This window comes from Elgaria multicarinata, chromosome 5 (assembly GCF_023053635.1).
Source record: "Elgaria multicarinata webbii isolate HBS135686 ecotype San Diego chromosome 5, rElgMul1.1.pri, whole genome shotgun sequence".
NCBI classification, from domain to species: domain Eukaryota; kingdom Metazoa; phylum Chordata; class Lepidosauria; order Squamata; family Anguidae; genus Elgaria; species Elgaria multicarinata.
The window spans coordinates 137,975,236-137,991,888 of record NC_086175.1 but is presented as its reverse complement, the minus strand read 5'-3'; the positions used below and the strand labels follow the sequence as shown (position 1 = coordinate 137,991,888).

The following is a 16,653-nucleotide window of genomic DNA, read 5'->3' as shown; positions in this document are numbered from 1 at the left end:
GAACGCTTTCCTTCCTTTGGTGTCTCTCAGCTGCCCATCACGGCGGAGGGCAGAAATGGCCCTTTGTGTCTCAGGGCTGGTCAGTTTCCTCAGACCGCAAAGCTTTTGTCCAATGGCAAAAAGTCCCAACGCTCTTCTCTCTGTCTGTCTGTCTGTCTGTCTCTCTAGTCCAAGAAATCTGCCAGCTGCTTCCCCCGACCGCAGACTCCCAAGGGGAGGACCGAGGAACGCAAGCCCACCACCCATCTGGCTGGCAAGAAGGGCAAAGCCCGAGCGCCTGACAAACAGGTAAGGATCCCCCAGACCCTGCGGCTCCTCCCTCACGCCAACAGGGGAGGGCTTGTGAAAGCTCTGGGAGCAGCACCCGGTCCCTCCGCCCGCGGCACGACGTGCTCAACGTCAGCATCAGCTGCCTCTAGAAAGGTCTCTGCCGCCATCGTTACCTTGTGGGGGGTGGGGGGCAGGAGGGAGGCCATCAGCTAGGCCAGGATTTCAGAGCTTCCCCAGGGCAAGGGGGAAGCTCTGGAGTGAGGGGGGGGGGGCAATAGAGCTGCTGAAATCCTCCAATGCCCCTGACCCTCCCTGTTTCCCTCTCCCCCCCACCCAGCAGTCGGACAGGCGTCAGTCGCTGGCTTTCAGCATTCTGAACACACCCAAGAAGTTGGGCAACAGCCTTCTGCGTCGTGGAGCAAACCGCAAAGTGACCCCTAAGAACTCCCCCCGGAGCGGCAGCCGGAGGTCCCCGAGGGCCGCGGCGTCTCCCAAGGGCAAGGTAGGGGCATGAGGGAGGCCGCTGGTCTGTGCTGCGCTTTGGCTCTGTTTCAGTGCACGGAGCGCAACAGCCCTGGACGACTCGAAGCACACCCGGGAAGCCCTTTCCTTGCAGGGCCGGATGGATTCATAGAATCACAGAATCGCAGAGTTGGAAGGGGCCTACAAGGCCATGGAGTCCAACCCCCTGCTCAATGCAGGAATCCACCCTAAAGCATCCCTGACAGAGGGTTGTCCAGCTGCCTCCTGAAGGCCTCTGGACAACCCTCTGTCAGGGATGCTTTGTTCCCAGCCTTCAGCTGGCAAAGTCACACACACATACCCACACACCCCCGGGACCTCAGGCTGAAGGTCCTTTTGCTTCTGCGGGGTCTCAGGGGCTTCCAGAGCAGGCCCCCACCCACCCCACCCGGCCGGCCGGCTTGTGAGCAACCTCCCCTGCTGTCTCGTACCAGAAGCCGCACGCGGGCTCCTAGCTGGGCCCCTTGTTGCACCTCTGGTCCCCTGCTTGGTGTGTGCAGCTTCTTGCTTTATGGCGCTGTCAGGAGGGGAGGTGGGGGGGGTCTAGGGGGCAACGAAGCCCCTTCCTCCTCCCAGGCCTTCTCACTGGGCCGTGGTGCTGGTAAAACAGAGAAAGGGCAGCGAGATTTTGCCTTCTGCTGACAAAGGAGGCCGAGACAAGCAGCAACATTGGCCGGCCGGCAGGTACTGGGCTGTCATGAAGGCTGGCAGGGTGGGAAGCGTGTTGTCGTCATCGTCGTCCCCAGGCAGGCATCAGTCCTCCAGGAAGGGCTCCTGCACAAGCTCCATCGACAGGAGAGGAGCGTTGTGAGGGCCCTGGCTCAGGAGACCATCCTGGGGGCAATGACGGGCAACGTGGATCTTCCGCCGTCGGCCTCGAACGGCCCCCTCTCCTGCCAGGACCGTCCCAACCACGTCTCTTCTCTTGTTCCCCCAGGGAAACTCCAAGAAGAACACGAAAGTCTAACGCCGCTTTTCCTGGCTGAAAGCACCCTCCTCGTACGCCGCGTCTCCCCCGAGGGGAGGGGAGCGAGGCGCCGACCCCCCACCCCACCCTCCGCTACCAGCTGAGTCGCCAGCCGCCTCTGCCCTTGCCCCAATCCCTCCCAGCCCCAGTGAGGTCTCGGACCCCCCGGTCTTTCATCATCAGATCCACCCGGTGCAGTGGCCTCCCCCACCCCCGGTTTCCGTGTGGTGGTGCTGGGTGGCAGGAGGGGAGGGCTTTCCCACCCAGGGTCACACTGTGCGCGCGTGCGGGCTGGTGAAACGGGACCGACTCGGAGCCATTCCAGCCTCTGCCCAAGCAGACCCAGAGGCAGAGGCCCTGGCAACGTTGGGTCGGGCAGCGGCGGAGGCAGCGTCCACACACACACACTGCACACGGAGGAGGTGTCCTAGTAGGGATCAAGGTTTACTCCTCTTCGCCAGCGTGCCCCTCACCCCCAGCCCAAGGCCTTCAGCACCCGCGGGGCGCCTCCTCCTCGAGAGTTGTTCCTCTCCCCGGGCCCCCTGCCTCAGACCAGTGACACCCCGTTCCTGCCGGGTTCTGCTTGCATAGCTGAAGTGCTGCCGCCGACTTCCCAAGGCATCTCACAGGGTGGGGGCAGAGCTTTTCCCTGCTCCCTCCTCTCTCTCTCTCTCTCTCTCTCTCTCTCTCTCTCTCTCTGGTGTAAACCCTCCGCTCTGCAAGGAGCCTCTTCCCTCTTGAGAATCCCAGCTGTGGAGCGAGAGCCGAGGACTGGAGAACCCCAAGTGGCAAAGAGATTGGGAACGAGCTGCACGAAACATCGCTCCGGCCCTCTGAGGAGTCTGGGGGCAGCTTCCCAGCGACGTGAGCCCCGTTCGGGAGCTGGGAGAGCTTTGCACGGGCCGGCTGTCAAAGCTGGCCACGAACAGAGGGTCTTCAGACCTCCTTGTGTGTGTGTATGGGGGTGGGCAGGGGCGGCAGCTGCCTGAAAGGCCTCTTATTGGCGGCTGGGCAGGAGGAACGGCTCTGTGCGCGGCGTACGGCCTCCCTTTATTCCGCAGGCTTTACTTAGCTGTGTTGCTTTGTATTGTACTCTGTAGACACTGGGGTGCGGTGTGGGGAGACCTCGAAGCAGTGTTCCTCTGGGGAGGGGGCAGTGTGTTCATGGCTGTGGGAGGAGCTGCGAGGAAATGGGGCACATGGGGGGGGGGGAGTGCTGAAGGCCGGCTCTTGGCTTCCAGGGCCGGGGTGGCCTTGGGTGCAATCTAGCCGGAAGTCCTGTTGCACTGAAGAGAGAGCTGTGCAGGAGAACTTCCTGTCAGATGGCGTCCTGCATCTGGAATTCCGTGCCGCAGCTCCTCTGCCCAGGAAAGGACGGCTGCCGCCTCTTCCGGCTCCCTGTGAGGACTCCGGGCCAGCCTCTGCACCCCCCAGCCTGGCCCTCCGGTCTCTCCAGAGGCCAACGTGTCCTGTCCTGATCCCAGCTGGCTGCCTCAGCGCAGAACCCTCCAGCTTGTGGGGAAGGAGAAAAGCGGGGAGAAAGCAGCCGGAGGGCTGATCCTGTACGGCGCGCGGTCTCGGCTCAGAGGCGGTTCGGAGGCCTTTGCCAAAGCGTTCCTCCACTGAGTGGCCCCTGGGGAGTTTCCCCCCGGACTGGGGGAGGGGGGAGGGACACTGCTGGAGGGTGGGGGGGCCCCACTCGCAACCCTCTAATACTTTAGCAATCAAATGTGTCATTTTAAATAATGTTTCTACTTGTAAATAAATGGTATTTTTCTCCCAATAGCGGCCTCTCCGTGATTCCGCTATGCTGCGCAGTCCACGCCTCGTTGGGTTCAGGGGGACTTACTCCTAGGTAAGGGAGTGTGGGACTGCAGCCCGGATCCTCTTGCTTCAAGTGCTGGGTGGGATGGACCCAAGGCGGGCCTGGCCCTCTCAGTGCTTTCCAGCGAGGCCGCAGGGCGTGAGGGCTGCGCCTGGCGCTGGCAGGAAGGGGCACGGGGCCCTCGGCACGGCGTCCCCCCGCAGGCCCCTTCCCCACGCCTTGCGCTCTGCAAAAGCAGCCCTTGCCCTTCCTGCTTCCTTCCTCCAGGAAGGCAGAGTGTGGGTGTGTCCAGAGGACCGTGGGCCCTTGCAGACCCCTCCCTTGTCAGCTACCACAGGCCAGGGCTGCGTCACACAGCCCCTTGCTCAGACCCAGCTTCTGTTGTGCGCGCACAGAGTGCCATGCTTATGCAGCTGCCCCTGGCCCGCCTCTGCCTAGCAGAAGCTCTCGAGCAAAGGCGGGCCCCTTCCTTTTCCAGCTCCAGATCCTGGCCCTCCTCTGGGTGACAACCTTTTAAGGATTTGAAGAGTGCTATCATGTCTCCCCTCCATCTTCTCTTCTCCAGGCTAAACAGGCCCAGTTCTTTCAGTCTCTCTTCATAGGCCTTTGTTTCCAGACCCCTGATCATCCTGGTTGCCCTCCTCTGAACACGCTCCAGCTTGTCTGCATCCTTCTTGAATTGTGGAGCCCAGAACTGGACGCAATACTCTAGATGAGGCCTAACCAGGGCCGAATAGAGAGGAACCAGGACCTCACGTGATTTGGAAGCTAGGCTTCTATTAATGCAGCCCAAAATAGCATTTGCCATTTCTCTCTCGGTTCCAGGCCTCTTTCGGTTCCAGGCCTTGAACCTGGAAGAGCTGGAGACCTTGACAACCAAAATGATCGGACGATTGGAGCCCCTTCCCTCTGGGGAAAGGCTACTACTGCAGTGGTGGGTGACTTGGGGTCCTCCAGCTGTTTTGGACAGTGCTGCCCCAGCCAACACTCGGGGATTGTGGCTGCTGCAGGTTAGAACACCTGGAGGGCCCCCAGCTGATGCCTTCCTGGGCTGGGTTGTGTGGAATGAGGTGGCTAATGGGGCAGGGGAGGGGAACATAATAGGTTTAATTAAATTAAAAATCGGGAAGGGAGGGGCAGGTAGCCGCGTGTCGTCAGCCCGCGGATAACGTTACGCTCCGAACCCTTCCGTGGCATCTCGCAGCAGGTTCATATGGATGTTAAAAACGCACCCCTGTCCTTCGGCCCTGTGGAATCATGAAACAGAAAGGTGGTTGGTTGCGCCTTAGAAGGCCTAGCAAGTTTATTGTAGCCTAAATTCTCCTGGGCCTGCTCCATCAGATGTGTGAAGGAGGAGGTCACCTCAATGGCTGGGCACGTGCACTCTGGGAACAGAGAAGGAGGAAGACACGGGTCAGAAGCTGTGTGTGTGTAGCTACAATGAGAACACAAACGGATGCAAGAAATACGCTGGGTTGGAGTAACTGACTCCTGGCTCATTGGAGGAGCTAAAGGAGACAGGCGCGCGCGTCTCTCAGCATTGCACCGACATCGTCGGCACAGAGGTGGGCACTTCCTTCCGGCCCAAAGCGAGCCACGAAGCCGCCGTCTGGAGGGGACGGAGGCTCCTGCTACAAATTCAAAAGCAGTTTTGCACTCAAAAGTGGCAAGAGCCAGGGGCTCCCGGGAACACTTCGCACAGGACTTTCTCAGCGCCTGCTTTGCCGGCCTGCATTTCCCAGGCGCTGCTTTTAAAAGGGGTGGGGGAGGGGGCCACCTCCTGATGTGAAACTGCTACCTTGGTCACCCACCCACCCACCCACTCGGTTTCTTTCCTCTGCCCATCGTCTTCTCCAAGGGCAAGGCTCCTGGGATTTATCAACCCCTTTGAATGGCCCTTCTATATTGGCTCAGATCCGAGATTCAATTCATTACCCAGACGGTGAGCCGGGAACCAAAGGAAGAGATGATGGCTGCATTAGAGACAGGGCTCCGTGTTTCTTTTCTTTCCCAGAACCCCTGAGCTGGAAATAAGGTGTGTAGGAGGGCTCAAGCCATCTCTCTGATCGAAGAAGGCTGCTCTCACAGATCAATGGGTCCCAATGGGGGCCGGGTGCTGGTGCTAAGCCCCAGCCTTTGATGTGGCCGCTGTCCTGTCGTGGCACCCTGAGCGTCACACTTGCACGGTCTACAAACAAATGGGGGATGCGGCGACGTTGGCGGCCGCTCTGCATGATGCCGTAGGCTCTCCTTACCCAGCGCCGTGCTCAACAGCCCACGGGCGCGCCCTTCCCGCCCTCTTTGGCGTCTTGAAGCTCCCAGGTGACGGTCTTCCGGACTGGGCCAGAGGGGTCAAGGACGATGCACTCAAATTTTGTGTCCAGGTCCCTCTGCGAGAAGGAATAGAACAGCAACTCGCGTGCCAGGAAACAGCCTGTGTCTTTGGCATTCTCGCTGGGGGGAAGAAGAAGAAGAAAGGCTGAAAATGAGCGGCAGCTGAAAAGCAGGAACGGGGAGGGGAGGGTGGGACAGGGAACAGTAATGGCATAACGTCCCCCAGCAGCGGGTCCTCTAGAAGCCCTCGGATGCTTTTGGTGCCTTTTTTAAAAGTGGCAGGAGTGAGGTGGGTGGCAGCGAGACTGGAGAATTGTGTTACTTCTCGGCCAGCCGGTCAGCCTTCTAAATGCTAGTTCTTAGTAACTGGCAGGGTTTTTAAAGAACAGTTAGGTGTTTTCAGAATATATATTCCAGTCATAAATGTAATAACTTACTTATGATCCAAATGCATGTTTAGGCTTTGCTGAAGAGGCATTTGGAGCGTGGCAGGAGGCGGCTGATGTTTAACGGGCAAAGAATGGTCAGTTTTGTAAGGCTTGTGGCATTGCAGGTGCCGGTTGTGCAAATACATCACAAGTGTATCTTGGGCAGAGAGTCGTGCAATGCGTTGCACTTAAAGATGAAGCAATCTTAAAATTTTACAAGTAAGGAAGCCCACGTTCCCACCTGAGCTGAGTTCTAGGGCCCATTTTAATAGTTCACTTCTGCTTCACCCTGCCTGTTCCCCAGTCCAACCGTTCCCAGATTTGGGAATTAGAGTCCCCCCCCCCGCCCCCCGTGGTTCCTGACCATTGATTATGCTAACTGGGGAAGCTGGGAGTTAAAGCCTAAAAGATTTGAAGACGTCTGTGCCAGTTAGAGGAAGGGGGAAGGAGAAGCGATGTTCCTCTCCAGCCATCGTCCTTGGCTACTGAGTATTTGCCTTACGTTGCCCACACATTTATAGAATCATAGAATAGCAGAGTTGGAAGGGGCCTACAAGGCCATCAAGTCCAATCCCCTGCTCAATGCAGGGATCCACCCTAAAGCATCCCCGACAGAGGGTTGTCCAGCTGCCTCTTGAAGGCCTCTAGTGTGGGAGAGCCCACAACCTCACCAGGCGACTGACTCCATTGTCGTACTGCTCTAACAGTCAGGAAGTTTTTCCTGATGTCCAGCTGGAATCTGGCTTCCTTTAACTTGAGCTTTTTCACAGCCTAAAAGGCCGCACATTTGCCATTTCTTTTTTTAGTTGCAGTATGAATTTCCACCCTTGCAGAGGATGTGATTCAAAATACACCCGGCCCTGGTTAATGGATTTTACTCAAAGGCAATCCTTTGAGACTTGAGAGGAGGTTTGGATCCTGATCACGCTTACGTGGTGTCCTTCTCGCTCACTGCTTCTTCCGGGTACAAGTTGTCCACAAAAGTGCCGTTAGCCAGCCAGTACATGACGCCGCTGCACCCAGAAGCCATGTAGCCCTCGCATAGGACACTGAGCTTTTGCCCTGAGGGAGAGGAAAGCGCATGGCATTAAATTAGAATCATAGAATAGCAGAGCTGGAAGGGGCCTACAAGGCCATGGAGTCCAACCCCCTGCTCAATGGGGTCCACCCCTAGGAATCCACCCTACAGCATCACTGACGGATGCTTGTCCAGCTGCCTCTTGAAGGGACGATCATGAGGGACAATCCAAAAGCAAGGCTTTCTGTCCCCTTGCCAGGGCATCACCTCCCCATTGCTTCTGCACCGCTTCCCCAGATGTGGCAGAGGCTGGGAGGGGAAGTTCACTGCCCTTCTAATAAGAGACCAAGGGGCTCTTGTGTGGGCTGTGAGGAAGCACATGCGAAGCATCCAAACGGACAGATCCGAAAAGGGTCTGCTTTACACATGCATGTTCCACATAAGTGCCATGCTGCATTGAGACAAAAGGTCCATCTAGTCCAGCACTCTGTTCACACAGTGGCCCACCAGCTGTCAACCAGGAATTCACAAGCAGGACTCGAGTGCAACAGCACCCTCCCACCCATGTTCCCCAGCAACTGGTGTTCTTAGGCATACTGCCTCTGCTTCTGAAGGTAGCACATCGCTACCAGGGCTAGTAGCCGTTGATAGCCTTCTCCAGGATTTGATCCAATCCGCTTTTAAAGCCATCCAGTTTGGTGGCCATCACTTCATCTTGTAATGAATTCCATTATTATTATTATTATTATTAATTAATTAATTAATTTATATAGCACCATCAATGTACATGGCGCTGTACAGAGTAAAACAGTAAATAGCAAGACCCTGCCGCATAGGCTTACATTCTAATAAAATCATAATAAAACATTAACTATGTGCTGTGTGCATAGTTAACCCACTCAGCCCTTCCTTTTATCTGTCCTGCATCTCCCACCAATCAGTTTCATGGGATGACCCCCTTTGGATTCTAGTATTATGAGAGAGGGAGAAAAATGTCTCCCTCTTCACCTTCTCTGTACCATGCACACAATGTTTTACAGCTCTGTCATTTCACACACCCCGAAGCTAAATAATTCCAGCTGTTGCAACGAGATGCTCCAAGCCCTTGATCATTTTAGTTGCCCTTTTTGCCACTTTTTCCAGCTGTACAATAACTTCTTTTAAGTATGGTGACCAGAACTGTACACAGTATTCGAAGTGTGAATATACCAAAGCAATACAATATTTTCAATTTCTTTCCGAATTATGCCTAACATGGAATTGCCTTTTGCACAGCAGCTGCATCCTGGGTCAACATTTTCATCAAGCTGTCCACCGCAACCCCAAGATAATTGATCTCTCACCACTACCTCAGATCCCATCGTTGTATATGTGAAGTTGGGGTGTTGTTGTTGTTTTGCCCAGTGTGCATCACTTTGCACTGGCTTACACTGAACCAGATTTGCCATTTTCATGCCTGTTCCCCCAGTTTGGAGAGGTCCATTTGGAACTCTTCATTTCAAAGAGATGCTTTTGGAGGACTTCTCGGAGCCCTGGAAGCAATGTCTGAAATGGCTCTTTGTGCACTTGGAAGAAGCTCTCCTTCATGTTAGTTCCTGGTGCCCACTTCCCTCCGGAACCAAACATTTTCACAGCCACTTACCAAAGGAAGGTTTGTACTGGAGGGGAGAAGAGATATTTGACTGCAGTTTTGCTGCAGAAACTGAAAAGAGAAAACTTCTTTATTACTTTCATATCACACATTTTTTCATCCTATTTATTATTTCATAATAAATAAATCCTTCAGGAACTCAAGGTAGTGTACATAAGCCTCTTCTCTGTTTTATCCACTCAACAACAACCCTGTGAGGTAGGCTGGGCTGAGAGTCTGTGGCTGGCCCAAAGTCACCCAGTGGGTTTCCATGGCCGAGTGGAGACTAGAACCCGGATCTTCCGACTCCCAGACCAATACTTTAGCCGCTACACCACACTGGCTCTCTTACTGGTTAAAAGGATGGAGCCCTACTGCACTTTCTCTGGCCCTGCGGAAGAAGAGGCCAGGATTTTTTACTTCCCTTGTCCCCTCAGAGTCTACAGGGCTGGGGCTAGACCGTGCTTGAGGCCACAGGCGGAACACCTGGGTCCTGGACAAAGCCTTTTCGCTGGTGCAGTCTGGTCACCAGCTCGACAGTCACTACTGCTGTGATTTCAGATCAAGAAACACATGGCTGGTTTAGGGAAAGGGGGAATTGTGCTCTTAACGCATCTGGAGGACATCAAGTTGGGGAAAGTTGGTTTAATTGTGTTGCAAATAGCAGGGGCTATTTGGTGCTCACTATGGGGCACAATGCGTGTGGGTCATACGTCCCATTATCCAGTGCACGTGCACACTCCAGAGCACTTGGCTGACCGTGCCCCAACCTCATGGCTGACAAGGACCGTGCGTGGAGGTGTGGCGTTGCAAACTGTTCAGGGAGGAATAGAGAGGAATCGGCGTTGCTCTGTTGGGCCTTTGCCTTACCTGTCCCTTGGAAACAGCTGTAGCTGCAAAGCAGGGCCAAGAAGAGGCTCCGTGGGCTGCCGAGGCCGAGACCTGGAAGCAGAGGAGAGGGATCAGCCTGGCCCTCTGGAGCCACGTCCTTCCCTCCGGGCGCACTGCAGTGCTGGACCCTGCAGGCCCAGGTCGCAGGACAGCCCCTCCCCCCATGGTGTTGGTCTGTGGGAACTCCTCCACTCAGCATGCAATTAACCTGTGTAAGTGGCTGCCACAGGATGGGTGGTGGTGGTCACAAGGCTCTAAAGGAAATTCGTGGAGGCGGCGGCGGTGGCAGCATCTATCCAGGGCTATGAGCCTTGCTCTGTGTTAGCTCTGGCTCCGGAGCCAGGGAGCGCTGCTCCTGCCTTCACGCCAGCCTTTTGGGCTCCCATTGGGGCATCTGATCTGACCACTCTTGGAGATAAGATGCCTTGCGCCTGGAGCCATTGAAAAAGCGGCTGTCCTCTCGCTCTCTGCAGGCCCCCCTCCCTCCCTCTCAGCCACTGTTACATTGCCCCCATGTGGTCGGGGGGGGGGGGAGGAGACCACATGAGGATCAGAAGCGGACCCATGAAAAGCGGCGTTCCAGAGTGCCGGACACAGAATAAGGGGCTCAAGTTAAAGGAAGCCAGATTCCAGCTGGACGTCAGGAAAAACTCCCTGACAGTTAGAGCAGTACGACAATGGAACCAGTTACCTAGGGAGGTGGTGGGCTCTCCCACACTGGAGGCCTTCAGGAGACAGCTGGACCATCTGTCAGGGATGCTTTTAAGGTGGATTCCTGCATGGAGCAGGGGGTTGGACTGGATGGCCTTAGAGGACCCTTCCAGCTCTACTGTTCTATGAGGATCATAGAATCATAGAATAGCAGAGTTGGAAGGGGCCTCCAAGGCCATCGAGTCCAACCCCCTGCTCCATGCAGGAATCCACCCTACAGCATCCCTGACAGAGGGTTGTCCAGCTGCCTCTTCTAGTGAGCACTTCAATTTGGCCCTTCATTTAAATAGACCTATTAGAGGCGGGGCTGAAATTTGCGCCAGAAGGCAGCCCCAAAGTCCACTTTGCCATGCCAAGGCTCGTTAGTGCCTCTGAGCATGTGCGGCGTGCTTTTCGCACCCCCCTGAACGGGGAAAGGAAGCGGCGTGTGCCATGCCATCCTAGAGTTTAGGGCTGTACGCACTCGGGCGGGAGTCTCCTTGCACGCAGTTCGGGAGAGATGCGGCGGCCAAACCTCCCGCCCCGAACCCGGCAGCCCTTCCTGGAGAAACCCCGGCTGGGTCTCCCGCAGGGCCGCGGGGGGCTCCCTACCTGCGCGGGGAGAAGGCGGCATCCTGCTCTTGGTCCGCTGGGGAAAGGCGGGCGGCGGTGGAGGAGCCCAGGCGGAGCGCAGCGTTTTATAGAGCCGCCCCAAGGCTGAGTCACCGGGGGGGGGGGGGGAAACCCCTTTCGTGGTCTCCGCTGATTTACCAGAAGCGGGGGGGGGGGGGGCGCCCACCTGTGGCCCGCGGGCCGCTGCTTGGAGGTCCGCCGGGGCTGCGCCTTCTGCCGACCGCGAGCTCCAGGGAGCCGCTCGCTTCGCCACCGGCCGGGGGGGGGGGGTCGAGGGGGGGGCAGGCAGCGGCGCCGCCGGCTGCAAGAGCGCGCAGGAAGCGCCGCCGAGCGCCCAGCCGCACCTGGAGGGCGACGCGCCCCGCCCGCCCTGGGAAACGGCTGCCCAAATAAAGGGGGGGGGGTTGGACAGCTCCACTTTTTCGGGGGCTCTTGAGCGAGAAAGAGAGCGAGAGCGCTCCCTCCCCTCTTTGCCACCTGGGCCACGGACAGCCGGGTTGCGCCCCAGGACGGGGCTCCCTTCGAGGCCTCCCCCCCCCCCCAACACACCCACAATCTTGCGCTGTCCTGCTCGCTTTCCTGTCCTGCAAACTCGCGCCCCTCTCTGGCCGCCTCTTTTGCTGTTGCGGTGGCCACTTGCTGCAAGAGACGGGAGTCCCTCTGGGAGTCAGACTGGACCTCCTAGGCCTCCCCACCCCCACCCCGTCCCCTCTGGAACCGCAGGTGTTTCTAGGTGAGCAAGGGGGCTACTACAGGTTGTACTTACTAAAGCCCCCCCTGTGCTTCTTAGCCTTGCGCCGAGAAGGGGCCTCTTTTCGTCCAGCTCATTGCTGATGTGGAGCCCTTGGGCCCATTTCGGCTTCCAAATGGCTTCAGAAGTTAGACTGAAGGAATTGGTCCAACTCTTGAGTCTTGACTGCCTCGGTGCCAGTCAGAGGAGAAGATCGTGGACCAGTGTGACTCAGGGTAAGGCAGGGCGAGGAGCTGGGTGGCCTTGGACATCTTCTTTGGTGACCTGCCAGCTCCTGCCTTTTTTTTTTTTTAATTAACCCTTTTTCTTACCCGCAGCTGGGATGGCTGTGAAAGAGGTTTCCATGGGTGGTGGGAACAGCGGGTCCAAAGGAGCGGTTTAGTGCGTTGGGGTCAGACACACACACCCCACCTCTGCCTCTCACTCAGACTTTGGGGCAGGGGACTTGTCCTTTGCCACGTGCCCCACGGCGGCCACTGAGTGAAGGTGCCCAAGATCGTTTCAGAAATGGCCGGACCGTGCTCACAGCGCAAAAGGCTCCCCTGCCCCCTGGTCCAAGGTCGGCCTCCAGTGTTCACATCCGTAAGACCGAAGGGAGCTTAAACTTGTGTTCCCTTCACTGGCACAAAGTGAGATACTCATCCACCCCAAAACTATGCGCGCACCTTGGAAGGCTCGCAGGCGGCTCTATTAGCACATAGCGCCAGTTTAGCACGGTGAACTATTATCTTTGTAACAGTGCTCTTTCTTGAGAAATGGAGCAATGGCAGCGAGGAACCCGAGAGAGCAGTCAGCACGCACGCAGCGACACCAGACCCCCCCTGCGAGCTGTTTTAATGGGAGGCTGCCTGACATGGTTTGGGGAATGCTGGGATTTCCCTGAAAGTTGCACTCCCCCCCCACACACACATACACCTCCCCTCTGTCTCATGGGTTCATCAGACGAGTGTTTTATCACACGCACGCTACTGCCCACTCACAGTTTTTCGTGCGTCCTTTAGACGACGACGTCCGCCTCCCGTGTGCCTCCTGCTCCTTCTTGCCTTCTTTCCATCACAAAATGGACCCAAATAATCAGTTTTTTTTGGGGGGGGGGGGAAACGGAATGTGCTGCCATTTCCTGCTGTGTTAAGGAAAAGCGGTGCGCTAAAAACAGCCCCTGAATGGGCCAAGGGGTCTTTGTTTACTTTCCTTTCTTTTCCCGGGAAGAAAGAGGAAGTAATGTGGGACAGGGGCAGGGGTGGAGAAGCAATGGTGGGGAACTGCAATCCCCCCCCCCCCCGGTCTGATGACGCTCTCAGTGAGGGTTGAGAAAGATTTGAGAGAGAGAGATTTAGGTTTCCCTGCGTTTCAAGCGGATTGAGTTGCAGGGCTGCTGGGCAGGGCCGGCTCATCCATGAAGCAGGGTGAGGCATCTGCATCAGGCAGAAGAGCTAAAGGAACACTGAGTTGCTCCGTTACCCCCTGACCTGCCCCAGCCAAGAGGGACCCCTGCTGCCTCCTCCAGTGGTGCTTTAGAGAGCCCCCCCCTTTCTTTTCCACCGTGGCATTTGCTGCAGTGAGAGAGCGGCCAGTGGGGCTCCCTGGAGTGGCCATCTCCCCCTCGGTTTCCCCTTTGAGAGCCCCGTGGCTCAAAGAAGTGGCTGCAGGACTCCATGAGACCTGGCTGAGCTCCCGCAAAACCCAGGAAGCCAAGAGCCAGTGTGGTGGTGGCAAAGGCAAGGGTTGTATAGGATGGGGACTGGGGGGTGCAGTGGGCCAAGGTGCATGAGATGGCCTTCAAGAGGCAGCTGGACAGCCGTCCATGAGGGATGCTCTAAGGTGGGTTCCTGCATGGAGCAGGGGGTTGGACTGGATGGCCTTATAGGACCCCTCCAACTCTGCTATTCTATGATTCTACGTGGCGCAAGGTGGTAGCAGGCTGCCTGTGCACGTGCTTCTTCACCCCCGGGATTTCCACTCAACCATGACATCAGTAGTGGGACTAATTATTTCGAAAGCACACTGAGGGGCCACGATGTTCTTTCAAGGAACATTATCCCTCGAGCTCTCTCGACCTTTCCCATTTCAGGGAAGGGCCACCATGAAACTATCAGTTCCACCGAAGAAGCCCTTTTCCTTTTCCTTTCCAAACTGTGCCTGAGTCACGGAGAAGTTGCTGAGTCACTGGCAAAGAACACGGCAGAAGGAACGTGGCCCATTCGGGCAGTTTAATCAATAATCGTAACAAGCTCAGCATTAATTCTGGCAGGGGGAAAACCCAATGGCAAATTGTCAGAAATGTGTCATTGTGCCCTTTTATGATGACTGAAGCGGATTCCATATAACTTTAGTAACATCAACCTCTTGAGACCAAAAGTTTTTTTCTTTTAAATGGCATCTCTCACACTCTCTCCTAATGTTATCAAGAGTTCTGTCGTCATTTTTAAGTTGGGGAGCTCCAGCCCCATGCCGTACGCCCACAGCAGAGCTGAGACGTGAACCCAGCGGTCTCGGAGCAACTACGGGGACTCCAAGGGAGCCCTGGTGGGAAGGAGGAGGACAGCGCGGCGGCTTTTCAAACCCCTGGCACCTCCAGGCAGGGCTGGAACGGGCCTCTGCCTGAACCCCCCCTTCTGGTGGGCACATGAGCCTAGAGGTGCTCCTGCCATAAACATTAATAATAATAATAATAATAATAATAATAATAATAATAATAATATTTCTTACCCGCCTCTCCATTTTAATCAAGGCAGGGAACAACAATAAACGATAAAATATATAATACTCAATTAAAACATAATATACATTGTTAAAAACTTCCCAAAAAAATCCTAAAAACATTTTTAAAATGTCTTAAAATTCCCCTGGATAAGGCCTGCCGGAAGAGATCAGTCTTTATAGCTTTCTTGAGTGCTTGTAGACTGTTAAGTTGACAAGTTTCCTCCGGCAGGCCATTCCCCAGTCTGGGAGCAGCAGAAGAGAAGGTCCTCTGGGTAACAGTTGTTAATCTAGTTTGTACTAGCTGAAGTAGATTCTTCCCAGAAGACCTGAGTGTGCGGGGTGGATTGTATGGAAGAAGGTGATCCTGCAGGTAGCCTGGACCCAAACCATGTAGGGCTTTAAAGGTGATAACCAACACTTTATACTTCACCCAGAAACTAATCAGCAGCCAGTGAAAAGATTTTAAAACTGGTGTAATGTGGTCCCCCTAGGTGTACCAGCGACCAGCCTGGCTGCCATATTTTGAACTAGTTGAAGTTTCCGGAGTAGGCACAAAGGTAGCCCTATGTAGAGCGCATTGCAGAAGTGGAGCCTCGAAGTTACCAGCGTGTGCATGACCATCTTTAGGTCTTCCGACTCACGGCTGGCGTATCAGCCGAAGCTGATAGTAGGCACTCCTGGCCGTCGCATCTATCTGAGCTGTCATTTGGAGTGACGGATCCAGAAGCACCCCCAAGCTGCGAACACAGTCTTTCAGGGGGAGTGTAACCCCATCCAGAACCGGTTGACACACCTCCAAACCCAGGTTGGGGCCTCAGGCACAATCTAGCATGATAGTCTTCTCCACAAGCCTTGTTGAAATAACTCGAAGGTGTGCAGGAGTTGCAGGATTGTGCCCACTCTGGCCTCTATTAGGGCATCACCTGATGCTTTGGGGTGAGCATGGATCCCCAGCGTTTATCCCAGGGACCAGGGCAGCCTCTTATCTCTGTCGTTGGCAGCAGCTGGAGGCCGCCTCCCTGACCATTCTAGGTGCCACTGCAGCAGAGCTGCTCCCTGCCTATGTGTGCGCACGGCAGGCTGGTGGACGGAGCAGGGCCCCTTTGGCCTGAGGAGAAAGGACCCTGCATTTTGCAGGAGATCTCCATGCATCTGATTGCGTGCTAGAGCATCCGGTCAGAACCACAAGCTAGACCCCTGCAGGTGATGTCTCCGGTGAACAGACTGCTTAGCTCAGCGGTGCGCAGCCCTCAGCTCATGGGCCAAATGCAGGCCCCCAGATGTAGGTTGTGAGCGCCCATGTTCCCCCCACCTCTGAATTCTCTCCCGCCCTGTTGGCACAGCTGCTTCCATGTTGTTAATGCCGATGCAAAATCAGCGATAACCATCCTGGCAGCAGGAGGGGGCTTAAAGCTATCAACACCTTTCTTGGGATCAGAGACGCAGGAAGTCTGAACAAAGCGCCCACAGACTTCCGCTCCTCTCCCCAGCAAGATTCAAGCGTGATCATGTATTTGACAAGGAGAAGATTCCTGGGTTTGAATTTGGGGGACCCCTCACTTAGATGATGATGTTTGATAACCCAGTGGGCTTCCCACACGGAGACGGTTCATTCAGCTGAGTTTGCACAGGTTGAAATTCCCATGAAATACTGTGGGCAGCCCAAGGCAGGCTGAAGGCTGCCTAAATTTAGGCTTCAGGCTTTTTGCAGGTGGGAAATGTTGTCCCAGGCCCAATCCAGCCCTACACATGTGCAACTAGTGGCCTCCAATACACATGCATGTCTCTGTTGACGTCGGGCACATCCCACGACTGATTCTATAGTTGTCTCATTTAGGGTGACCCTATGAAAAGGAGGACAGGGCTCCTTTATCTTTAACAGTTGCATAGAAAAGGAAATTTCTGCAGGTGTCGTTTGTATATATGGAGAACCTGGTGAAATTCCCTCTTCATCACAGCAGTTAAAGCTGCAGGAGCTATACTAGAGTGGC

At 55.6% G+C, this 16,653-nt stretch overlaps 2 protein-coding genes across 6 annotated transcripts in view; one reads left to right on the top strand and one right to left on the bottom strand.

Annotated features, from left to right (window-relative positions):
- Nucleotides 1-3,544, top strand: part of NUMA1 (nuclear mitotic apparatus protein 1) — a 75,165-nt gene extending 71,621 nt beyond the window's left edge. For 3 of the 5 annotated variants that reach the window (XM_063127348.1, XM_063127350.1, XM_063127346.1), the window contains exons 24-26: nt 169-288; nt 608-772; nt 1,730-3,544. In XM_063127348.1, coding sequence (XP_062983418.1) covers nt 169-288; nt 608-772; nt 1,730-1,759 — 315 coding nt within the window. In that variant the 3' untranslated portion in view covers nt 1,760-3,544. The remainder of the gene's footprint in view (nt 1-168; nt 289-607; nt 773-1,729) is intronic. The other 2 variants (XM_063127349.1, XM_063127347.1) reach the window with 1 other exon arrangement.
- A 1,350-nt stretch (nt 3,545-4,894) lies between these two features.
- LOC134399722 (uncharacterized) lies at nt 4,895-14,409 on the bottom strand. Its single transcript, XM_063127808.1, has 8 exons — nt 14,347-14,409; nt 11,762-11,847; nt 11,375-11,589; nt 9,865-9,936; nt 9,007-9,066; nt 7,279-7,408; nt 5,840-6,038; nt 4,895-4,969 (listed from the first exon to the last, which is right to left on the bottom strand). Exons 1-7 carry the CDS (start codon nt 14,407-14,409, stop codon nt 5,852-5,854), a joined length of 813 nt encoding a protein of 270 aa, XP_062983878.1. The 3' UTR covers nt 4,895-4,969; nt 5,840-5,851.
- Between the last annotated feature and the right edge of the window lie 2,244 nt (nt 14,410-16,653).